We start from the raw sequence: 26965 nt of genomic DNA on the forward strand, positions 1-26965 counted from the left end.
CAACAAATATTCACTACTCACTTTCTCATTTAAAAATACTTTCAAGAAAAATAATATGCAAACGTGCATGTGTGTATGTATAAATGTACTCGCACTTTAAAATATAGCCATAAAAAATTGTTTGCAGCAAATCCAATACTTTCTTTTCAAGAATAAAATAAACAAATAGAAAAATAAAATAAACACAAACAAAAACAAAAACAGAAATGGACACAAATAGCAACAGATTGGCGATTGGCAGACGAACAAAACAAAATAAAATTCATGAAGATACAAAATGCCAGACGTACTCTTTAGACGTCTGCTGTGAAATCCATGTGTGTAAGTGTGGGTGTGAATAGTGCGATTAGAAAATGTACAACATCTCGCATTTACATAAGTACGTACATACATACATACATGTGTTTCTTGAACTTTTCTCCTACACATGTTCGTTTGTATGCGTAGGTGCCGCAGCATCAGCAATAAGCTAAGATGTGAAATGTTTTTTTAATAAACCGGAGTCGCTTCCTTTGTTGAGGTTTTGTTTTTTTAGTTGCGATTGTTGATTGTGAGCGCTTCGTATCCAATACTTGTAGATATATTCATAAATGGACAGGTAAAGGGAAGGTTTTAACCCTTGGGATGCTTACATATTAAAAAAACAAAAAGAATTACGAAATTTTTGTATAATTATTTGATTATTTTTTTATTTTATTAATAAAAAATTTCAAAATGAGAGTATTCCACATATATATACAGAGGCATATTTATATCCATTTTACGGCTGAAGTATATTTCTAAGGTATAAACAATTATTTTTCTGTCACTCGAAAGATATTTTTATGCTGAAGGGCAGAAAATTAATCAAATTCCAATTTAGTTTAATATAACACGAAAAAATCAATTAAAATATTCTAATACTAAAACAAATGTGCCTTAAATGTATGCTTTAATATTGTTGATACTGAATTAAGGAAAGACGGTAAAGGTGAATATGTAGGTAAAGCAAATAATAAAGGCGAAGATAAAAACAAAATAAGTAAAGATATGGCCTCTGGTGACGGTCAAGCATTGTTTGACAAGAACTTTATATGTGTGCGTGTCGGGTGCTTGACGCTAATATCTAAAATTTTTGATTTTTACCGACAACAAGTATGTGTGACACGACGCCACCCGACTGCACTAACACAGACAAAGCTCAGTCAAGCATGCTGTATCGTCACCAGAGGCCAATAGAGTCAAAAATAGAGACAAATTTAAGGAGCAGGAGAATAGGTACAGCCACTAGGGTATATATCATCTTTATATTTTGACCAATTTTAAAGATTTCTTTAAAGTAAAATTTCTAATAAAAGCCACAGAAATCCAAATTTCATATATGAAAGACAATACATATGCAAAGGGTTTTCCAATAACAGGTGTTAGGTGTTAAACAGGAGAGATGATTAACGATTTTTTATGGCCGGAATTGGATGGCATTGGTCTCGAGTACATCGAAAATCTATTCCCAGGTACCAGCCATGTTTATGAATTGCAGTTGATTACTATTTTAATTTTTTTTAAGTAATATGGGCCACTTCTTTTGTTGTCTATGGAATGAAATATGTTTTCTTTTAATATAAATTCATAAGCTTCCTCAAAATCATTCTACTCCATAGGTAGAATCGAAATTACAGAGATGAGAATATGGAGAACGGTATTTGATGTGATTACCAGTGGAATCCAATGTGTTAAAGTTCTTTGACATTTTACATTTTCAGCAATTACTTAATTACTCATAGTTCTTGGTCAGAGATCGCTTAAAAATAAGAATATAAGTTAAACTTAGGTGTGTGCTCTTTTTTCGGCCGCCGCAGCAGAATGGACTGGGGCGTAACTACTGTTCGGAAGTGCACGGGCTCAAAACCAGGGACACAAAACGCGAAATGATAGAAGACGTTTTTTCTAATCGTGGTCGCTCCTCTACAGGAAATGGCAAACCTCCGAGTGTATTTTTGCCATGAAAAAGCCGTCAGCCGTTCGGAGGCGACATAAAATTGTAGGCCTCTACATTTGTGGAAAAATATCAAGACGTACACCATAAATATGAGAAGGAGCTCGACCAAACACCCAATAAATTACATATGAATATATGTATTTACCATTAAAAAATAAAAAGATATTTAGCAACTATTGCCTGGAGAGCTTTCTGAGTTAATGACCTAAAATGTTGTGTTTCTTTTTTTTAAGTACAAGGACAGACTAAAATTAATGGATTCAAATAATAGGTAATCTGTGACTAATATTCTCAGTACATATTTAAAATCGCTACGTACTATTTTGTTCAATAAGTTTTGTGGTTCGATAAGAGACGGCCTAAATTTTTCTTTGTTATGTTGTGCTCTTTTCATAAGAACGTATGTGAAGTTTTATTTCAATCTGTCAATTTGATTGACATTGGGCAGTATAAGCAATATTTTTACTGAAGTATGGGGTTTCAGAAAGCTGTGTGCACAATGGGTGCCGCATTCGCTAACAATGGAACAAAAACACATTCGAATGGGACTTTCTCAGCAACGTTTAGAACGTTTTCGAAAGGATAAAGTAAATTTTGTATCTTGATTCATCACTACGGATGAAACTTGAGTTTATTACCATGACTCTAAATTAAAACAAGTGGCTAAAGAGTGGTGTGAACCGGGTTCTTTAGGTCGGAAGCGAGTTTGAGTCCAGAAATCGGCCAAAAAGGAGTTAGCATCAGTTTTTTGTGATGCGAAAAGAGTGTGGATTACTTGCAAACAATAAATTCTGAATACTATAGTAACTTTAAACCAGCTGAAGGAAAAGAATCGTAAAAAAATACCCAGTTTGCAAAAGAAAACAATTCTTTTCTATCAGGACAATGCACCGTATCACAAGAGCATTGTGACAATGGCTAAAATCCATGAATTAAAGTTCGAATTGTTTGAGCATCCACGGTATTCAACAGACTTGGCCCCTAGCGACTTCCGTCTGTTTTCAGACTTAAAAAAATGCATAACAGCCGTGGAAGTGTATTTTGTGGCACTTCCAGATTCTCACTTCAGAGATGGAATTCATAAATTGGAATCTCGTTGGAACAAATGTATTGATGCTCAGGGAGACTATACTGAATAATAAAGTGTATTTCAAAACATAAAAATGTGTTTTTCTTATCGAACCGCAATACTTATTGAACAACCTAGTATTTTTTTTTAATAAAATAAAACAAAGTATTGCCTATTATGCGTTGTTGGTTCTGAAAAGGTTTAAATTCGATCGAAGGAAAAGTAAATAAAATTAGAAGACATCAATAAATTTTAGCCAAAAGACACATACCGATACCATATTTTGTATACTAAATAACTAAAATAATTCGATATAAACAGTTATTTATTTATAAGAAATGGTTTTTTACCCCATTTTTGTTTTTATTTGCATCAATCATTTTTAGTACTACTTCAAGTCGATATGCCCTTGTTTTAAAGTTGCTGTAAAAGTTGTCTGAACTCATGAAAGTCTCATTTTCTAATTATAAAAGTTTATCAAACGCAAAGAAAATAAATAGTTTTAGGTGCAAAGTTTTGAGTTCGTTATCATAAAATCCAAAGGTTATTCGCACCAATCAACTTTAGTAGTCGCAAAACGCATGCGAATTAAATTCAATGCAAGAGCGGGTTAATTGCTTTGAGTGACCAGTCCATCAAGAGGAGTTAAAGTTGTGCTAAGTGCATTATTAAAAGTAAACGCCAAGCAAATGCCGGATGGTTGGGGAAGACTTAAGTTAGTCGACAACTGCAATAATATTTAGCTTAAGAGGTTACTGGACGTGTTTGCGGATTGAGCATATGAGCACACATACATACATACATGCATATATGCTTGTGTATGTGCGCTCTATAGATATTATATTATTGTCTGTCACTATTATCGATTTTTGTGTGGCGTTCAATGTCGCCCTGGGCATCGGCCATGGACGTTCAGGGAATCCTTCAGTCAGACTCCAACGCGTTGGCTAAATAACAAATTAATTGAGTTGTTGTTGTTAGTTTGACTTTCAATGTTGTTGGCATAATTTTACACTTTATGCTTTGGCAGTATTCCCAAAGCAATAACTATAAAATCAAAAACTAACGTTTTTCATTGCCCCTATTCAGGCACTGGTTCGCGTGCGAAACTTTGAAAATTTCTAGGTTGATTGTTTTGAAATGCAAGCCCAAATGTACGAACTTATATCCAATAGAACTGAGCACTTTTTCGCATGTATTCACGCATGAATGCATTAATATTGTTAAAAACAATTTGTGTTTCTTTTTTTGATTCCCTTAATATTGCCTATTTTAACTCGATCCCACATTAAGGTCAATATATGTGTGTATTTGTGTGCGTGTGCGTGTGATATGCAGTTCCCTGCAAGCAACCATACTTAAAAGATTTTACTTTGTTATTGTAATCAGCGCATATTCCACTTCATTTCGATGTTTATTTATTTATTTATTTTTTCTTCTTTTTTTTTGGATTTACTTTTTTATCCACTCTAATAAATTCGTTGCCAAAGCAGACAAATCCAGTGTGGATAAGTTATATTTGCGCTTCCATGCAAATTTTCATAGCGAACAAAAAATTCTATGAAAAATCATTGTAAAGTTTCGGGGGCGTAGCAGTGTTGGTGACGCAGAGGCGTTGCCGGCTGACAGGCGTGTTTTGAATTTATTAGTAGGCGCACAATTTTAAGCTATGCCACAAAATTAATGAACACGAAACAGCTACGAATGTGCAAACAAATAGAAAAAATACAAATAAAAAGCAGGCCTCAACCAAAAAAGTGCACCAATTTCAAATGTGAATCTCTGCTTTGAGTTTCATATCATTTTCCCACGAGCTCAAATATGTCGGAGAATTCTTTGTTTACTTTCAGTGGCGTTTTTTCTGAGATTTTGTACTTTCGTATACCATATTTTCACTGCGACCTTTCTGTTTCTTTTTTTTTGCAATCCTCAATAGTCTTTCGAAAACTTCATTGGAAGGTAGAAGTAGAATAAGTGAAACATTGTAGCAATACAAAGATGCGAGCAATTTGCTCGATTGAAATTGCGACAAACAAGTGCAGAAGTCATAAGTAAAATAATATATATTTAACAAAGTGTGATAAAAGTTGACAGAGCTCTCATAAGAAATGTTCTATGATGTCAAATTAATTGAAAAAAATGGTAACCCATTTTACTCGTAATTCGCATGTGTCATAGTGTAATAATACAAAGTGTGCGCGAAATTGAAACTTCCTTATTTTCTTTTTGGATTTTAACGCAGTATAGTTCTAGCTGAAAAATTACTCTCACCCAAAAGATGGTATTAGCTCATTAAAATCTGCGTTTATTTATTCATACGATTTTCGACGTGGATTATCGAGACAGGAGCACATTGATCAACTTATTTTGACTTTTGGCGTTGTAAAACCACACTGAGGTACTGTGAAACGCTGGTACAACGAGTTCCAACGTAGCCGTCGATCCTTAGCGGATGAATTTCGTGATAACCGCCCAAAAAAAGTTGTTGTAACAGAAACAATCAATGCTGTGCGTCAAAAGTAACTCAAGATTGTCATGTGGCATATCGCGAGATGAAGGCATTCTTGTGCGTTAGTGGGATCAGCATTGTTCTAGTTGGATACCACGTAATTTGTCGATTGCCAAATAGACAAAAAAAGGACTCCTTATTGTGTTGCCTATTTTAACAAACTGAACTTTATAATTATTTCTACCCTACTTATATCTAAATGTAGCCGCTGCCGCTCGATACTCTGCTGCTTTTGTCGTTCCCGCAGGCGGAGTTGTTTACTTTAACGTGAGCACTTCCTTTTGTGGTCCATTCGCACAGGTGATGTTGTTTCCTTCAACGTGATCCGATATTTCAGAATGTGGAATTGCAATAGGTGAAATACGTTGGCTTTGCGTAAGGGTGTCTTATGGCCAGACGTATCGTCAGCAGTTTTTGCAAATGCGCGATCAATAGTATTTGATACTTGGCTCTGCACGCGCTGCAACGTCAGCGATTTTGTTTGTTTGTTTTGTTAGCGTATAGATTTGTATTCTATGTTATGCTAACATGCATATGAGCCGGAAACAAAATAGCAATAGGCAGTATGGATGTGGCAAGATGAGCCTAAAGGGCCCCGGTGGTGGTCAGGATTTGTTTACAATAAAAAATTAAAAACGATATTTAAATTTTTAGGCATTCAAGTTTTTTGGAAGATATATATTCTTTTACATACAAAAATGAAAAAAAAAATTTTATTTTTATTTTACTAATTTAAAAAATGGCGCTGAAGTTGACCCTCCCGAAAAATTGGATCCGGACGGTGTTGTCCATTTTGGCTCTTCTGCTTATCTGAAACACAAAAACCAAAAAAATTATTGATCAGTATGTGCCGTACTAGAATAAAAAAAAAATTGACAAAAAGGCGCCGTTTTGCATCTGACGCTCTAAAAATCGTTTTTTTTCAGTTTTTTAAACAAAAAAATACGAAATAATTGAAATAATAATATGATTCTAGTACGGGAGATAGACATTAATGTTGTGAACAATATATTTAAGTTTCAGACGATTCGGTTGAATAGTTGTTTTTGTTTTTGACAACACCAGGCCGAAAAAAGTCGTTTCGAGATAAATGAGTTTAAAGAATTAGGTACAGTAAGTTACTATAATATAATATTGGGAATTTTCGCATGAAAATTTCACAGTATAGTCTTAAGATACTATGCTTTCGAAATTTCAAAAAAAAATAAAAAATCGATTTTTTGAAATTTTTAAACCACCGGGTCGCCTTAATCCAGCAAAAGTTGTTCGCACCTCAAAGTATGATAAATCTTCGCGTGTTTCTCGAAAAATTTGGTCATGTTGCAAGTGTGTCACTAGAGAAACTTAAAACGGTCAATTCTTAGTGCAATATAATATTTTCCTGCCAGAAATCTTCGCAGAATTAAGGAAAACAAACCGCCGAAGACAACTCATCCTTCACCAAGGCAATGTGAGGTCTTACGTATCGGCTCACACAGGAGAGTTTTGGAGTACATGAAAAATCGAATTACGTCCTTGATTTGGCACCTAGCGATTTCCTTTTATTATCGAACATCAAAAGTAAAATGCGAGCTCAACATTTTTCAACAACTGAAGACACTATTGGAATCAATATATCTCTGGACTTTCAAGAAGAATAGTGTGAAAAACAATAAAGCAAATTTCATTATTATTTTATTTTATTTCATTTTCATTATTAGGCGCAAGATGTAAAAGACAACCTTCCTATGTTTTCGAGTATTTTAGCGTATTTCCTTATAATCCAGATCACTTTCATGGGTATTGACAGTATTGATTTAAAACTTCTTATTGGTAGTACGAAGAAGAAGAAATTTATGGCATTATTTCATAAGAATTGTTGTCGAAAATGGATTCGGGGGGCTTAAAACAAAATTCGGACGTTTACAGCATTTCAAGGAAAATACAGGCTTAAACTTAGTCGTAGTAAAAATAATTTAATGTTGAAATCACAGGAGCATGTAAAACTTGCCCCAGTGCTGCCCTGAATGTCCTTTTACACTTACTTCCCATCGACTTTTACGTTATTACCATCTCAGCTTAAAATGCATTCAGGTTGGCCTATGGAGGCCATCTCTCAAGGGACATGGTAGCATTTTCGGGCAGTTAACACCGTATTTCTCCGAACTTCGAACAGATCTCTCTATGCGCAAACTAGAGTTTGAGGGTCGGGCTAAGGCAATCTTTCCAAATAGGCAGGATTAGATCAAGGGAAAAATCTTCACCGAATCTTGCACCTCTGTCTTCACTGATAATTCCAAGATGGAATCAGGAGTCGGAGCAGGAGTTTTCTCTAAATCAGCCAATTTATATATCTCCTTTGAACTGCCGAATACTGCTAGTGTTGTGCAAGCAGCAGCCTTTGCGATCTTGCAGGCATGCAAAATGCTTACGGAACGCGGGAGCGAGGGAGATATTAACATTTTCTCCGATAGTCAAGCCGCATTAAGGCTCTGACGACGCCATGGTGCAGAACGAAATTAGTAAACTCCTGTAAGGAGGAGATCAAATCTCTTGGGTGTGCAGGTAACATTTCTCTGATCTGGGTTCCAGGACATAGAAGCATAGAGGGAAATGAAATTGCTGATGAGCTTGCCAGGAAGGGGACTGAATTGACCTCAGGGATCTTCCACCCGGTCACCGGCATCCCCCTGGCAGTTGCTAAAGAGGAATAGCACAAATTATTTCTCAGGAAAGTGTAGAAAATATGGAGCTACATTTCTTTATGTTCTATTTCGAAAACTCTTTGGCCCCAATACGATCTACGAAGGACTCAGAAAGTCCTTTGGACCCCTCGCCATGAAATTTTAAAACCCGTAGCTGTGTTTACCAGTCACTGGACGATTGGCACACACGCGGAAAAGCTAGAGTTATTATTTAACCCCCATTGTAGAAGCTGTGGGGACGTTTCAGAGAAGGAGACTCTTGAGCACTTTTTCTGTAAATGTCCGGGTTTGGCAGCTAGATGACTAAGGTCACTGGGTGCCCCTTTCTTCGACAGCTTGGGACAGTGTACCAACCTAAATCCCATCAATCTCCTCCATTACATCAACAGCTCTGGCTGGCTGTAGATATCTGCCTGTTGGAGGTCTCAAAATGGTATCAAAACGGCGCTTTAGTGCTACTTGAGGAGTGCCAGACCAGCACTTCAACCATTTCACCTACCTACCTACAGGCTTGGACTCAATCGTAGGAAAAATAATTTAATGTCGATTAATGTGAAACATGACATCATTGAAGGTGAAGGACCGGTAAATAATACACATTTTCTAGAAAACAACAACATTTCAAATCTGCGGTTTTCAAGACCTAATCAATTCAAATTTTATCAACTTGTCGTAATTATGCCTAATAGTGATTTATATTATTAGGTATCAAAGTTATGCCTAGAAGTGAAGCACTTTTCTAATTTACTTCATAGGTATAACTTCATATTTATTTATGCGGTCCCTTCTCAGTGTTACAAATAAGAAAAGGCTGTGCTGCCAAACTAATGATGAACAACAAAACGAACAAAACGTATTATAATTTTTATCAGATCTCGATCAGTATTATATCGTTGTTGTTCCATTTGCCTGCAAAATTTTTATCCGGATACCGAGCATTGACCATTACAGCACAGCTTGTTTGTATTTGTAGAGATTTATAGTTTTCAAACTAATTCCTTGAAGCAGCGCTGATTTTTTCGCAACTTTTTGTAAATTTCATGCGGGGCACACGCCTTTTTCTAGTTCTTATCAGTTTCATTGCCTGTATTGGTGCGTGTTTCCAAAAGTAATATCTACATAATTTCTCCAGACGTTGTTGCGCACGATGAAAGTCCAGCCTACTCACATCGCTATTAAATTACCCAAACTGCAGGCACGTATACAAGCGAATTAAATGAATTAAGTCTAACAGCCTAGAATCCAAATGTAAATGCACAACCAGCCAGTCATTCCAACACTGTTTCCTATAATCTTTTCCATTAATTTTCTCTCTTAGTTAATGAAAAACGAGTATACTACTCTGCTTTTTTCAGTGCACAAAAAAGTACAAAACAGAGTTCCTAAAAACAAAAACTGTAATTGGCGCAAATAAATTGTTTGTGTTTCAGTCATTTGTCTCAAACACGCATACGAATCTGTCTGCTAATTTTGCTGGCATATGCAATTTCTTTGATTGAAGTTGCAGTAGGCAATCTGCAGTTAATTTTTTGTTGGCGACACTTTTTATTCTTTTGCGTCAATCGATTTTCTCTGCTTTGGCTTGCTTATAAAAATGATAGATTTGCACCAAAAAGTCGTAACATAATTAATTTGTGTGGCAGTTACTCGAGGCGCAAAATATACAATTTGCAGAATGCTTTCCAAGGATGCTTAATTATTATGACTCATCTGATGACCTCAGCGTATCTATGTATATTAGGCGCACTATATTGGGAGAATTCTGTATAAAGACATCGACGTATTTGCTGTTAAAACTCAATTAACTCAGAGTTTAAGGCGATTCTCTACGATATCGCTTCTCTGTATGGGCTTTGGAGCAGTTCGGAAATAGCGCCGATTTAAAAAAAAAAATCATCTTGTTGAATAAGGCACATTTTCATCTCGGATGGAACTTCACTTGTGCCCGGAAAACCCATCCATAGTCATAAGAAGCCAGTGCATGCTAGGCGTTTGCTTGTTTGGTGTGGTTTTTAATACAATGGATTCATTCCTTCATTACGGATAATTTTTATTTGGACGTTGAGCCAAGAAAGGCACTAGTTTATTAAGCTGCAGGATCATTTATTGAGAGGGAATAGCATCGTTTTCCTACCAGTAAATATCCGAGTATATCTGAAATAGAGTGAAAATCTGCGTATTGAATTAAAATGTGCTTTGGCACTAAAATCGAAATGGTTCATTGGGGTCGAATTTGTTTTACATGGCTTAAGAAAAGTTGCCTGAAATGCTTTGGTGCTATTGTAGAAAGGGAGCATTTGAAAGCCATTGAAAGCTACAACTTTACTCCGTCTTTCAGGCAGCATACGTATTCTTCTGAAGAAAAATTCGGGCTATTTTGACTTGATCCATTCATTGAGTCAGTTTGCGATGCTCTTGAAAGAAGTGAACCGCTCTCCAGTAAGGCCTGCTACATTGATCGGAACAGATGGTAATCCGAAGGTGCAATGTCTGGCGAATATGGCGGCTGGAGCAAGATTTTCCATTTCAGTCCCTCTAAATATTTCTGGATCGATTTAGCAACGTGTAACCTGGATGACACCGTTCTGATCCCACCAGATGCACAACCTAACCTTTGAAGCATGAATATTTTGCTTCGCTAACGATGGACCTGTTTCACCTGGCAGGCTCTAACATTATCGACGCTTATATATATAATTGGCGCGTACACTCTTTTTGGGTGTTTGGCCGAGCTCCTCCTCCTATTTGTGGTGTGCGTCTTGATGTTGTTCCACAAATTGAGGAACCTACAGTTTCAAGCCGACTCCGAACGGCAGATATTTTTATGAGGAGCTTTTTCATGGCAGAAATACACTCGGAGGTTTGCCATTGCCTGCCGAGGAGCCACCGCTATTAGAAAAATGTTTTTATTAATTTTGGTTTCACCGAGATTCGAACCAACATTCTCTCTGTGAATTCCGAATGGTAATCACGCACCAACCCATTCAGCTACGGCGGCCTTAGGGTTATCATAAAAGATCCATTTTCATCGCCAGTGACGACCTTTTCTTTTCTGCCGTTCAAGAAGCATATCACACGTCACCAAACGTCTCTCTCTATCGATATCCCTTTCCTTCAATTGATGTGGCACCCAGTTACCTGCTTTCTAGACCATTCCCATCGCGTGCAAACGTTTACCGACGTTTGATCTGTCAACATCCAACTCTTTAGACATATCATCAAGGGTTCGACATGCGTCTTCATCCAATAATTGTAGTAGTTGAGTATCTTCGAATTCTTTCGGTGCCCCTTCGCGATCTTTATCACTCACGTCGAAATTACCACTTTGGAAGCGTCGAAACCACTCTTTACAAGTTGTATTTGATGGAGCGTGATTACGGTAAATATTGATCAATATACGACACGCTTAAGCTGCACTTTTCTTTAAAAGATAATAATGAAGCATGAAGCAAATGCTGTTTTTTTCGGGACGAACGTAGACATTTTTGACGTCAGATAAAAAACGATCTTTACTCTTCAAACAAATGTCAACTACTGCGATCGAGACCTCACATATACTCCTTCAAATCACCAGTATATTACTACAGCGATCACAAAAATAGTATCAGTAGCGACACCTCTTTTACGAGGGCGAAAACTTATTTTACAGAGGTGGTTTTTCCCCTGAAAAAAGTTACCAAAAAAGTTATATTAATTGTGTAAACTTTACTATCCATCGAAAAATATGAAGGACATGTGACAGACCAAATTAGATAGATAAAAAAATTACATTGACCACAAATTCTAAAATTTTCAGAACTAATTTAGCCATGGGTCTAAGGTTAAGGCAAAGGTAAAAACTAATTTTGAAAGGATTCTAACCTACTTACGTAAATGAGAGATCCGTAGTTAGATTTTATAATTTTGAGAATTATTTAATGTAGTGAGTTTCGGTATAGAGTTTTTAAAGGGAAAAATCTTTGCTTTTTTTAATTTTTTTAACATCTTCTTAAAAAAATAGTTTTGGAAAAAAATTAATTTTTTCAATCCAATTGCATTTAATCTATTGATTTCCTTAGACAAACGTCCCTCAAATTAATCCCCAAGCTTTATTTAAAAAAATTAACGAAATATTTTCTATAGTAAGCCTAAAAACCCTAAATAATTATAAAAAAAAAAATTAAAAAAGAAAAAAATATTAATCTGCTTTTTTTTTACTCTCGGTGTCATTTTGTGAAGATAAATTTTTATTTATTTATTTGCATGAAACATAATTATTGTACAAATGAGAGTTATAACAACAATTAATACTGCAATTGAGGCAACTGGCAGCTGACGCTTTCGCAGGGAAGTTAAAAAAGACGATCTAAAAATATCGATCTGCAAAGATTTTTGTTGGCCATTCTATTGATTGTATAGATTCTATTATTGGTAAAATTCTTCTTCTTCTTCTTCTTGGTCAAGTTACGAACCAATAATTCATATCTGGGATCAAACGATACAAGTACTTTTCTCCAAACTTTTCGCTTTGAAAATCTGACTAGAAATTTTCGGCCGAAGCAAATTTCCGTAGTCATTGAATCGGTTGAATTAGAAATTCGGTACACTTCCAGTCCAGGAATTCTCCAGTATACATGCACATATCGCCCAATTATTTGCTGTTAATGTCCCGTGTTATATTTGCAGTGGCAGCTATTTCGAGGTTCGAGGCTGCTGGTTTAAAGATATGAAAAGAAAACGGTTCCAAATGCATTCATCAATACTGCGATAGAGAGAATTCTGGGGCCGTTTTCTTACGCCAAGCATCGTAATATTTTGTAAAGCTTTCGGCTGCCACACTTAAGAAGTAAAAAATCATGAATGGAAAAATGATTAAACTATAAAGGAAATATATCAAATATACCAAATACCACTCACTTTTCCCTGTAAAAAAGTTTTTTCTAACAACACTTACAAAAAGGCTAGTCATCGAAATAAAAAACAAAAGCAAAAAAAAAACAACGCTAAGGAAATTAAAAATAAAAATATCTACTAAGATTAAAATGAAGACAACAACAAATTGATAGTGCAAAACTTCCAACCTAAACAGAGGATAACAACAAAACACTAAGGTAACTGCATTAGGGTGGGTCGACAAGGAAAAGAATGAAAAATAAAATGAACGGGTCAGATCTTTTAGACTCATATTCTTAACATCATGGCTCATTGCTTAACCATCGATGTGCCAAACACATATACACAGAACTTTGTACTATTCAATCAGTATTAACATATTCATTACCGTTTGTTAAGATTCATTATTTTATAATGAGCAACAAAAATAAAGACTTAATTTCTTGACCAACTGCGTTTTCTCAACACTTACTTCCTTAGGCACTGGTCCCTTTTTTTTGGTGTATAAAGAGAGCCTTAAATTTGTCAAATGAGTGAATTTACGACTATGCGTATGTAAAATGGTACGTGCTGCTGTTATTTATGTTTCGCACGCTCGCTTACACACACACATACACACTTATATTAATAAATTTTAAGCTCAGTTAGCCTGAAAGCAAACAAATAAAAGTGGGAAGTATTGAAAAGCGGTAAAGTAAAGAGCTTGTAGAATTTTCGTGCGTCGGCGTTAGTATTGGAAATTAGTGAAAAAGGGTCCGGCGCAACGTTTGCATTTGCATATAATTTTCCAATTCATTATTTTATAAGCAACCCGTTGACGTAAATTATTGGCAGCCGCAGAAGCGCAATTACCATAATTTTTACAAAATTCATTGATACGGTGCTTTACACATACATATACACACCCAACAATATGCTCTCTGTCACCTTGGTCATATATATCTACACGCAAATTGAAGTGCTGAGAGCCGAACTAAAGCACAAAATAAACAAAAAAAAAAAAAAACAACAGAGCAAATATTTAACTGTTTCTGGTCATTTTTGAAGTATTCGATAAATCAACAACAATAACTGCATGCGCTCTGCTCATAACAGTATTCGTATGTAAGGATATAGGTATGTATGTATGTGTGTACAGCGAAACCTCCCATAAGCGAACACTGATGGTCGCCTGCTTTTTGTCCGCTTATGAGACGTGTCATAATGAGAATTTCATAAAAAATAATCGTGGTACTTATTTTATATGGCATTTATATAGGGTGTTTTTTAGCTGTATTAAACTATCGATATTGATAACTATGGTTTGATAGCTATGAATTGCAAACTCGATTGATATTTCAGTTCAGTAAAGTTTGGGAAGTCATCATAAATAGTTTAACGGCGGAAAAATGCTCCCAAATTGTTAAAATTTTCTTCAAAGAAAAAAAATCTGTTCGCGAAGTGCAAAGAGCACGGTGGCATCTTCGATACTTAATTCTCTCCAAATGAGGAAGGAGCTGCTATTACAGTAAATGACTAGCGTTATCGAGCCAGGCTGACTGAATTTTCGTCTCCAAAAATTAGTCAGTTAAACATCGAGGATATTTGGTTCCAACAAGATGGCGCAATTTGCCATACAGCGCGCTCAACTATCGATTTCTAGGGTTGATCGAATGAATCACCCAACTCGTAGACGTGATGGACATACATATGTATGTCGGATACCATATTCAAAAAATTAAAGAAAGCAATTCATTCCAACTATTGTAAATTTCCAAAAACAAAAACTGTATTTTAGAACAAATCATTTTAACCGCCGAAACGAAGAGCTTTTTTTACAAAATGAAGGTTTTTTATTTTTTTCAACAAAGAACGAATCATTTAAAATAAAACAACTTTAACAGTTTAAATTATATTTATGTAACTAAAAAAACTGTTTTTTAAACTGGTATATATAAATCACATTTTGTTTTAATGAAATTCAGTTTTAATATTTTTTCGTAAATTGCTTTGTTAATTTTCTTAAACAGTTGATTTTTATATTTTTGATAAGTACAAAATTAGGCATTTCTTAAAGAAATCCAGAGATTGCTGGAATTCATAATATCCATACATCTTATTTTTGTATTATTCAAACTGATTTAAGAAAATATTTTTTCCACATTTGCTATAGGGACTAGAATACAAAGGATAGCTGAAAAAAACGCCGGTGCATCGCCTCCTTTTGCCTTAAAAATTTGCTCCCAAAATATCTCAATATGAGTGTCAGCAATTAATTTGAGGCTAGCAAAATTAATGTGGCGTAATCTCCGCCACACGTCAGCACTGCCAGTAATTCTTCATTGCTTATTGCCATGGTAACACAAAATATGCTCTTAAAAACTTAGCGCTTAAAAATACAATTAAATTCTGACTACATTCTCCAAAAGGGCTTTTAAAATCCTTTAAAACCTAAAGATAATTATTTAAAACATTTCTTCGAAGTAAAGGTTCACAGCTTTAAAAAATTCATTTTCAAAATCTAATTTTATTTTTAGTGTAAACACCAAAATTAAGAAAAACATTTTTCTAATAGCGGTCGCATCTCGGCAGGCAACGACAAACCTCCGATTGTATTTCAGCCATGAAAAAGCTCCTCATAAAAAAAATATCTGCCGTTCGGAGTCGGCTTAAAACTGTAAGTCCCTCCATTTGTGGAACAACATCAAGACGCACAGCACAAATAGGAGGAGGAGCTCGGCCAAACACCCAAAAAGGGTGTACGCGCCAATTATATCTTCTTCTTATATTCTTATATATAAAAATGGAGACGTTTTTTTGTGTTCGTTAGTCGCCGATTCACGCCTAAACGCATTCACCGATTTCAATCAAACTTTCACAGATCATTGGTATTGGTCCATAGATGGTTTATGTGAAGTTTTAAAGAAATCGGTAAAAGTATGCGGGCGTTATGTAAGTGTGAAAAATACAATATTTGCGTGTTTCCCTTATACGGGCATTACGTATACGGAATGAGAATACACGCAAATGAATAGAATATACACAGACATGAATAACATTGTTTCGATGTTGAGTGACGTATGCGACTGTATTATTCGTAACGCAATAGTCGTCCTCTCTTTTCTTTCCTTTTTATGCATGCGTGACACGTCATCAAATCCCATTGCTTTTTTTTTAAACTGGGAAAATATTTTGAGCTTCATTTGAACGTTTTATGATTTAGATAAAATAAAAATTCGTTAAATATATTTGATTCCATTAATAACCATAAGCCTGTATTTTTCGAAATTCAAAGTTGTTGGTCAAATATTGAAACGTTTACTTAAATTAAATGTTAAATACATATATATAAATGCGCAAATGTAAAAGTTCAGATGGATTTAAAATATACGAAATTATTCAGCGGTTGAATCCATAAATTTTTTGAAATCCATCAATATGGATCGACAGTCGCCATAAATGTTCTTTTAAAAAATAAAATGTGTTAATTCGATGGTAGCTCGAGTATTAAGATCAGGTTTCTATTATTGTAGTATAACTTTGTTCATGGATTTGAGTAATTTTTTTGTGGTGAAAGTCTAATGAATGTACAATGGGACATAAAAAATCAGTAGAAGCATTGGATAGAACTTTGAAAGATTTACGTAATAATCAAGAAATATTTGGTGGCGCTTTAATATTATTGTCTGGTGATTTTCTGCAAACTTTGCCAGTAATTCCCCGTTCAACACCAGCAGATGAATTAAAAGCATGTTTAAAGACATCCCATTTATGGAGGCACGTAAAAACTTTGACTTTGAAAACAAATCTCCGAGTTTATTTGCAAAATTATGCATCGGCTGACGAATTTTCAAGACAACTTCTGAAAATAGGAAATGGACAAATTCCTATTGATGCTGCTACTGGCTTAATCACTTTGCCAGATAATTTTTGTAATTTCGCACACACAAAACAAGAATTAGTTTCAAGTGTTTTTCCAAATATTGCGCAAAATTATCAAAATCACAATTGGTTAGCTGAAAGGCAATACTGGCTCCGAAAAATAAGGATGTTGGTCAATTGAATGCGAATATTTTAAATGATGTGCCTGGTGAGATTGTAACATTTAAATCAATTGATACAGTTATAAATAAATATGACGCTGTAAGTTATCCAACAGAATTTTTAAATTCCTTGGATTTACCTGGACTGCCGGCTCATCGCTTACAATCGAAAGTTGGTGCACCAATTATTTTACTTAGAAATTTAAATCAGCCACGATTGTGTAACGGAACAAGATTAGCAGTCAAAAAGGTCATAAAGAATCTTATTGAAGCAACAATTTTAAAAGGAAAATTCAAAGGTGAAGACGTATTGATTCCGCGTATTCCGCTGACTCCACCAGATTTAGCTTTTGACTTCAAAAGATTGCAATTTCCAATACGTCTTGCATTTGCAATGACAATAAACAAAACACAAGGAATTGACTTAGAATATCCATGCTTCTCCCACGGACAATTATATGTATCATGTTCACGCGTAGGTAAGCCATCAGTTCTGTTTATGTATACCACAACTCAGGGCAAAACAAAAAATGTAGTTTACGCAAAGGCTTTATGTTAGTTTGAGTTTAAAATTGACATTAATTTTATATTGTAAAAAAAGAATAAATACACATAGAGTGAATTTAAATCGAGTGTTCATTATTCATTTCTAATTTTGAAACGCCTAGCGAAGCAGGCAGAGGGTCCGCTAGTATATATATATATCTTAACATAACTTTTAAGCACTGTTCTCTAAAAATATATAAAAAATTATTTTAAATATATTTAAATTTATTAGTTCAACTCTGAAATTTCGAAAATAATGTAATTTGTACTACAAGAAAAAAAGTCGTATTTTGTTGTTAAATGTGTAAATCTGGCAACATTGGCTGTAACAGCTAATAATCAAGGATGATAGAAGACAAGGCTTGTGTCAAACCAAGTTGTGAAACTAACTTTGACTTTGTCAAACTAAATGTGCCCCCTAATTTCACAGGTATTCTTACGCTCTTTCATTCAGCTGGGAACGAAGTAATATGAACCTTAGCTGCATTGATTTTTTCGTATTTCGCTAACATAATCTCATTTTTCGCTGACCTGTGCCGTATCACTGTCACAACGCCTCAAATTGGCTGATTTCTTTAAATTCGCTGAAAGCCGAGTAACGGTTTGATATTGGCCACACCTTTACCTTATGCATATCGTGGCTAATAATGATTTGTGACAAATACTACAGAATACTACAGACAAAAGCCTGGCATAGTTGCCATTTTATCGAAAAACAGATTGCGTATAAAAAGAAACAGTTTATTTAAAAAATGGGTATTCACATACAAAAACAAAATATTACGTTGTATGAGCCATTCTTGCAACTACCCATCAGATGCCGTGAACGAGAGCTTTTCTCACTACTCACTGCGTTTTATATTGCTTTAGTCTGTACTAATGGACCACATATTGTAGTATTTTGGCTCCTTGCGTTAGAAAACCACTTCAACAACAACTTATCAATTTTAGAGGATCATTTTTACATTTGATATTGTCTTGTTTTCTTACAACTAAGGCCCGGAACAGAATTGTAGCAGGTAGTGGGTAATGGGTTGAACGGACGCCCAAAAAAAAGGCAAAAGATAAAAAAAGACAAATTATCCACTTATTAGAACTTTGCGTTCGCGCATGTGAGATTACAAAAACTCCGTGTCTGTGTATGGGAGAGCGTTTTCTATGGAAAAGGAACAAAACTTGTTCGTTCCCAAGAATTTTCCCGCTTATAGGAGATATCAGAATATGAGGCCGTCCGTCTAGGTGAACTTTCACTGTACCACAATATGCGGTTCGTGCCAACGTACCACCTTATTTGTATACATTTGCATCATTGTATGTGTGTAAATGAGTGAGTGCGCATAGCAATGCGAAAGTTGATTTTGTATGTTGCTTCGAAAATTTACCCATAATGGCGCATTTTTTACCAAATGGCACGTTTCATTGAATCCTAAGTGATTGCGTCAAAGCTAAATGTACTCTTTTGTGCCTCGCTTGTTTATCTTTGTTGTTGTATTATTAGCTTCGAGGTAACAAAACTGTTTAGATATGTAATCCTTTAAGGCCTTAGGTGACACGCAATGAACGTACTTGTGCAAACAGTAGTTGCATTCATTTCTAGAATTTGTTAAAAATGCTGCACGAATTCAATAAAATTTTATAGGTCAACGTGTCGTATAAGTAATATTGCTATATTCATATGTACGCATGTAATTGCATGCCATTTGTAATATAGGCTGCAATTTACTTGAAATAACATTTGGAGGCTATGAAAATTTATTAGCTATATTTACTTTGCTAATACTGAGCAACAACTTCAAATGGAAATAAAAAATAATTCATAGTCTTCGACACGTAAAAGCATGGAATGAAGATTAAGTGCTGCATTTGTCAATGAATGCTAATTGAGGTAATGTTAGCCATTCGCCTGTAAGGGAGATTAGCGCGGAAGTTATTTTAGGTAAAGGGTTAAACTTGGTACTACTATTGTAGGTGCACAGGATCTAAATTGTTCCATATAATCTCAAGGTACGCAGAAAATCTAGCCTATGGCTGCTCTTAAAAAGAGTTCACTAGTTGACCACGGAGGGTAATTGTGAAGCTCACGGAATATTTTCATTTCCCACATGTTCTTAAACAATACCGATCTTTTGGGAAACCCAATCATTCTTTCCACCAAGTCTGTGTCTAAGCTTTCTAAATGCTCCAAAAAGTAATTTCGCAGATATGAGGCGTATTCTTGGAAGTGCAGGGCAGTTGTAGAGAAAATGTTGAATGGACTCTACCTCTTCCTCGTCCATTCAGCTCCTGCATTATCGACAATAGAATGGGACGCTTCAATCCTGGCGAACGTTTCGGCAAAAGTCCAGTGCCCTGTTTATACAATATAAAATAATAAACTAATGGGCACTTCAGGATACTTCGAATCTGCCGTAACTGATCTGTACACATCCACGTGGGATCCAAACGGGTGCTACCTACATGCTCGCAAGGTAAGAATGGACCGGGCTTAAAGTCTGGAAACTGTACGCAGTCAACCTTTGTGCGGATGGTTCGAAGTTGGAAGAAAATGTGTGCTAAGGAATTTTCTGCGAGAAGTGTCCCTTAAAGCTCACGTTTAGGTTCCGGAACACCGTAGTCTTTTCCAAACAGAATTAGCTACTACACTATTGAAACACAAATAAAAAAATTTTTTTCAGCCCGACAGTAATCACACTCAGTGATGTCGCATTCAAATATAGTCGTGGAACTCATAATTTCACTTTCTTTGGCATCTGAATAATACGCCATCAAAATCATATTTATTCCAGGTGAGAAGGGCATTGCAGAAAACTTGATAGCTGATGAGCTGGCTAAGCAGGTACCTTTCAAAGTGTTGTCTCAGCACAAGAAAAGGGCACACGTTTCGTTGACTACGTGTTCCAGCCTTGGAATCTGGGAAACGTGAGCCTCTAATTAGATCAGCAAGCACTGAGTTCTAATACTTTAATTCGCGAGAACCACATTTGGATCGGAGGCACTCCAGGGAGCCTTTTAAGCTAATAAAGCCGGAACTTTCGCTAGTGGTGGGTTATCTAACCGGACATTATCCGTTGAGTATCCACGTGATGATGCGTAACATGAATTCGAATCCATTTTGTATTGTATATTTTGCTGTCTGAAGGACACAGCACTTGCACTTCAGTTCTTCTGCTTACGCGCTGCTAAAATTCACATTTCTTCGCTTTCGCTTTCTAACTACACCTGTGGCGCTAAAAGGCTTAGATATGAGCCACTTGCGGAATGTCATAATTTGCATGCAATATTTTTTTGCTAACGTAACTCGTTACCAGTAACTCGTCATCATTCAAATATCGACATCCTCCATCCTCCGCTCCTCTCTTTTTCTCTCATTCTTCCTACTTCTAATGGTAGTACAACTGGCGAATTAAAGTCACGTCCAAGCAAGTCTTTCTCCGTGGAAGCATTCATCTAATATAATCTAACTAGTGTCCTGTTGGTACACCCATGAGAAGCCGTGGATTGATTTTTTGAAAGCCTCAGTGAGATGAATCTTCTTAGTTTATCGAATTTCGGAAATCCTCCTATTTCTATTAAATTCAACCCACGGAGTTTGGAAATCCAAGTAAATTCAGTACATTAGCATCGTTTAAATATGGTAAACTTAAGATAAGATTTCCCAAACTCCTCATTTGAGTCCTACACAATGCTGAGCAGTCGTAGGAATGAGCCTTCAACACCTTTACGCTCCTGGGAAACTAGATCTATGTCAGCAGTCCTAGTTTGACTGTGTGAGTACCCCAGTGTCCAGAGAAACAAGGATTAGTTTGTACATATCCCTTTTGTCCATTTGAATAATGGTTGATTAGCGGCGAGATATAGACAGAACCGGCCTACAATTCATTTGAAAATTTAGTTGATAAGACGCGCTTTTGAGAAGCCATCGATTTTTGCAAATTTTATTTAACTTTAAAAAATATATTTTTATTTGAATACGAAGCAAGCATTATAAATTTCACATTTGTTCTACCATTGCGAACGACAATAAAGTATTTAACACGCATCAGACAAAAAGTGTCAATTTGACTCAGCACCAAAAAATCTAACTTAAGCGAGGAGAAACAAATCGAAATATATTGAAATATAGTATAAATACCAAATGAAAAAAATATTTATTGTGCTTTATATTTTCCACACAAAAAGGAAGCGGTGTTGGCATCAAATTGACACAGGAGACTGATGCGTGTTAATAGCCATCAACGTTGTCAGCGAGCGTTCAATTTATTGTAAGGATGTCACTCATACGCCACCGCACACCAAGTCGAATGTAGGTATAAGTATTTAAGAATCTTGAGAAGTAGAATATGACAAGTATTTTCATTAAGTATCGAAATACTAAAGTATCAATAGTATAAAGCAATCAAACTTTGTTTCTATTTCTTCATTTAATTGGGTTCACATGATAGTCGACTTATTGGCAATCCGCTAAAAGAGCTATCTGGTGAAGTCTTTCTGCGAAGTAGTTGCTTGGAAGCGCTGTGAGTATTGAGTACACAAATTTAAAATATAATTACCTAAATGTCTATAACAGTGCGCTTACAATGCGGGTTTTTAATAAGCTTTCCACTCTTAATATCCCCTCAATGTAAAAACTTGAACAGCCTTCTCATTCTTAATTAACACTTTACCCACTTCATCTCAGTTCCCTTAGTCACACTCCACTACACATCGGCCATCAACTACTACGATCTTTAAATGTTTCCTATCTTAACTTGACGGGAATTAATTTCGAACAAATCGAATTTGATGCCATCAGTCAGATACCCAACCTGAAATACATCGTCTTTGATCGTTTTTACTTCTGCTCGATGACTCCTCAAGTTCGTATGTGCAAGCCGAATAGTGATGGGATTTCTTCATTTCGCGATCTACTAAGCAAACCAGTGCTACGCTACTCAGCATGGATAATGGCTTTTGTGACGGTAATCGGAAATGTGATGGTACTTTGGGGACGTTTTATCTATCGAGCCGAGAATGCTGGCGTGACTATGGTTATACGCAACTTGGCACTGGCTGATATATTAATGGGCTTCTATTTGATAACAATTGGTGTGCAGGATTACCGTTATCGGAACGAGTATTATAAGTGAGTAGAAGAGTCTTAAAATATTTTCCAGAGTAACGTAGATGAAGGTTAATTACTTGAAGTTAAAGTATTTTCGTATTATATGAATTCTCATATTCATATTCACATTCATATTCATATTCACTCATATTCGTATTCATATTCATATTCATATTCACATTCATATTTATATTCATATTCATATTCATATTCATATTCATATTCATATTCATATTCATATTCATATTCATATTCATAATTCATATTCGTATTCACATTCATATTCATATTCATATTCACTCATATTTGTATTCATAATCAAGTACTCATATTCTTATTCACATTCCTATTCATATTATATCATATTTGTATTCATACTATTTTCGATATTCATACTCATACTCATTTTTATGTTCATGTACTCATATTCATATTCGTATTCACATTCATACTCAAATTCATGTTCATATTCGTTCTCAAATTACTCCAGCTGAAAAATTTCCTGACAAAAAATTCAAACTTTCTTCTCGTCTAGAGGTAAACTAGAATATTCTAGTGAATTATATTTAATTTATTTTTATTGTATATCCCAATCTTTATTTAATTTCTATTCCTTATGTTTTTCGCTCTCTCTTTCTCGCCCTCCCTTCACAGAGTCGCGCTCGATTGGATCACCTCCTGGCAGTGTACTGCCATCGGCTCCCTGGCCGTCACTTCATCCGAGGTTTCTATGCTAATACTCGCTTTCATGTCATTCGAACGCTTTCTACTTATCGCCGATCCGTTTCGTGGCCAACACAGCATCGATATTAAAAACATTTTTACTGCCCTCCTGGTCATTTGGTTGATGGGCATGGGTATTGCTATTGCGCCCGTTGCGCTTTGGCACTCTAGCACCAAATTCTACGGCACCTACTCGGGCACTTGCTTTCCCCTCCACATACAAGAACCATATCCACTTGGTTGGCAATATTCGGCATTTATATTCTTGGGCGTGAACTTATTCTTGCTAGTGATGATTGCCCTACTCTACACCGCTTTGCTCATCTCAATTTGGCGTACGCGTAAAGCTACACCACTTTCCCTGCTCGACTGTGAGTTTGCGGTGCGCTTCTTCTTCATTGTGCTGACAGATGTGTTGTGTTGGGCGCCCATTATTGCTGTGAAGATTTGGGTTTTCTTCAACTACAACATTTCGGGTGAGCAAAGCCGTAAATTTTATTACACATTTCTATGTTACTCATACGCAATGTTGCACGCGGAATGTACATACATACATATATATACTTTTATTCCAATATCTGTGTGTGTGTTTGTCTGTGCTGTTTTTACGAGCAGACGATATCTATGCCTGGCTGGTAGTCTTTATTTTACCACTGAATTCCGCTGTCAATCCGCTGCTCTACACATTCACCACGCCAAAATATCGCAATCAAATTCTGCTACGCGGTTGGAAGAAAATTACATCGCGACGTCGGGCTGAGCCCTCCAACGGTCTAGCGACGACGATTGCTACCGCTACGGCATCATCAAATCCGGGTGAGTTTCAATATCAATGAGTTGTGTGGTGGTTCGATTCAACTTGTTGGGAGGTCATTTCAATAATATGAACAATTTTTGTTTCCTCCTTTTAGATGATTCTTCGGGGAAAGCCATACCGCTGACAGTGAATCACTGAGTGCACCTACTTTCCGCCCCCCCTATCTAAATTCATGCATGGATATACATATATGGTATTTCGACACCTCTAAGTGGTTGAGCGGGTATTCCCACATAAATTATCGAGTGCATACATAAGTAATATAAGTCTATACGTACATTCTTAGATTTATGAATAAGTACACATACATATACAGCCTTAAGTGCAACAATATGTATCTACACAGCTACATATGTACAATATCTGCTACCTCAAAATGTCGAGTACAACAACAACAAATGCCGTAGCAGTTTATATTACCAAAGAAATTGAAAAGCATTTACATGCATGCATACATACTGATTACTGATTACATGTAGTTTAGTATATGGTATGTATGTATGTATGCATAAATCTAGTATTATATAACTATATATAAATGTGTTCGTAAACAATTTTGTTTATCATTTCTTTGAATAACTTCTTATTTTTGTCGTGCAATTACACACAAATGGCATAAGTAATGTACAATTTTACTATAGAAATATTGAATGGTGTCTTTGAAAGTTGGTAAATATCATAAATGTTAACGAAAATACGCATAAGTGATTTAAAATGTACGTAATGTATGTGTGTGTGTTTGGCTGTATTTGATGTAACTGAAAACGTGCAAAGAAATTTTCTTGTTTTAATTAAATGTGATAATACTCAAATGGCATGGAGTTGGTTGTTTGCTTTATATAAAAGAAAAAGGCAGTACTTCCCACGCCCCTGGAAAGTTGCACAAATAACGGCGATACCCAAACCAGGTAAAAATGCAACAAAAACGACTTCATATCACCCCATTAGTCTGTTGACCATTCTTTCAAAAGTGTTTGAAAAATATTCTTTGCCAGATTAGACAAAATACTGAGAGAAAAATAAAAATCCAAACCATCAATTTGGGTTTAGACGACAGCATTCGACTGTGCTGAAGCTCTGTGGATTAGCTATAAACAAAATATTAAAGAATATGGATAATAAAAGATTCTGCTCAGCTGGCTACCTAGATATAGCAAGCTTTTGGCAGGGTGCGGCATAAAGGACTATGCATAAGCTCAGTCAAATTTACTTAGTTACTTACGAATGCTCAAGCGCGATGTAAATGACAACGGTGTACCTGAAGGTACTGTCCTAACACCTCTATTGTACCTGGTTTTCAACTGATACCTGTACCTGATTTGATATACCGATCCCAACCACAAAAATTGCATTCGCGGATGGCACGGTCTCAATGGCATTAGAAAAATGGAAGAAAAAAACACTACTAACATTCTTCAACAAGTCAAAAATACTCGTAACACTGTAACATGGATCGATAAATGGAAAAGAAGTCAACAAAGATAAAACAATAGCTATAAGCCCTTCTATACCTCTGAATAAATTTTCAGAGGGCACCAAATTGCAAAGATCGTAAGATACTCATACGGCACTTTGTGCAATGTGAGAAATTAAAGCTTTATATAAGGGTTGCCTTTTATACTTTGAGTCCAATAATCAAAACACAGAAAAATAATAATGAAAATTGCTTTATTGTTTTCCAAAATATTCTCCATGGAAGTCAATACATTTCTGCATTCGCTTGAACCAATTTTCAAACCACTTTTACCCAGAAGTAGAAACCTCCAAAAGAGCTATTTAAAAGCTTCAACAGCTTTTTCAGGCATTAAAAAGCGTTGACCTTGCATTATAGTTTTAATGTTCGGGATAAAAAAAAATCATTAGGGGCGAAAGATTGTATGTGAGTGTGAGCCGGCGGTTGGTTTTCCTTAATTATCCAAAACCTTCTGGCAAACAAATGGTTATGTACCACTCAGAATAGACTGCTTTGAATTTCTCTGAAGCACAATTGCGATTTCCGAAGAAACGGACGATCATTTGCTTTGATGTGCCTCTTCCGCGACAACGTCGTCACCCATTACGATGCTACATGAATTAAAAGTTTTCAATGTATCGAAGCAAATCATCAATATTTTCATTGCATAGATGTTTTTCCAACATCTCTGGTGGTGCTTACTCAAGTTTAACCTCTTATTTCTCAAATTTTGTTGCCAAAAATCTAAAAGTATTAAATGAAAAATTCAGGAATTGGTGGTTACTTATGGTTTTAATTAAAAAAAAGGTTTATATTTGTGTGAGCATACTTAAAAAAACTCATTTGTCAACATAACTTAAACAAGCTCGCTTCATTTGAAATTGTGGCTTTATGTAGCTTTTAACATTTTTGCCACTTTTGACTCCTTCAAAAAAAAAGATTTTTTTAATAATATATGTATGTGTTATGAGTTATTTTAACTTTTTTAAATTGGAATTTGTTTCGTTGTGCGAGCACTGCAGCAACACAAATAAAAAAATATTTACTCTGTTAGCGTTGCAACGTAAACAAAAGAATGGGCCGTCTCGGGCTTATTCCATAAATGCAAAATTTCAATAGGCATCGGAAGAGCACCACTAGACATCTTCGCCGATCGCAATCCGTCGGCAAAAAGTTTTTTTACTTAATCTC

At 35.6% G+C, this 26965-nt stretch overlaps 1 protein-coding gene across 1 annotated transcript in view; it reads left to right on the forward strand.

The window, feature by feature from the left end:
- The window catches only part of LOC128857757 (relaxin receptor 2), a 56724-nt gene extending 31959 nt beyond the window's left edge, over positions 1-24765 (forward strand). The window contains exons 8-12 of the mRNA XM_054093502.1: positions 22123-22194; positions 22359-22802; positions 23436-23980; positions 24120-24320; positions 24416-24765. Coding sequence (XP_053949477.1) covers positions 22123-22194; positions 22359-22802; positions 23436-23980; positions 24120-24320; positions 24416-24459 — 1306 coding nt within the window. The 3' untranslated portion in view covers positions 24460-24765. The remainder of the gene's footprint in view (positions 1-22122; positions 22195-22358; positions 22803-23435; positions 23981-24119; positions 24321-24415) is intronic.
- Positions 24766-26965: the final 2200 nt, after the last annotated feature.

The sequence above is a fragment of the Anastrepha ludens genome, chromosome 2, assembly GCF_028408465.1.
Source record: "Anastrepha ludens isolate Willacy chromosome 2, idAnaLude1.1, whole genome shotgun sequence".
Classification (NCBI taxonomy): Eukaryota; Metazoa; Arthropoda; class Insecta; order Diptera; family Tephritidae; genus Anastrepha; species Anastrepha ludens.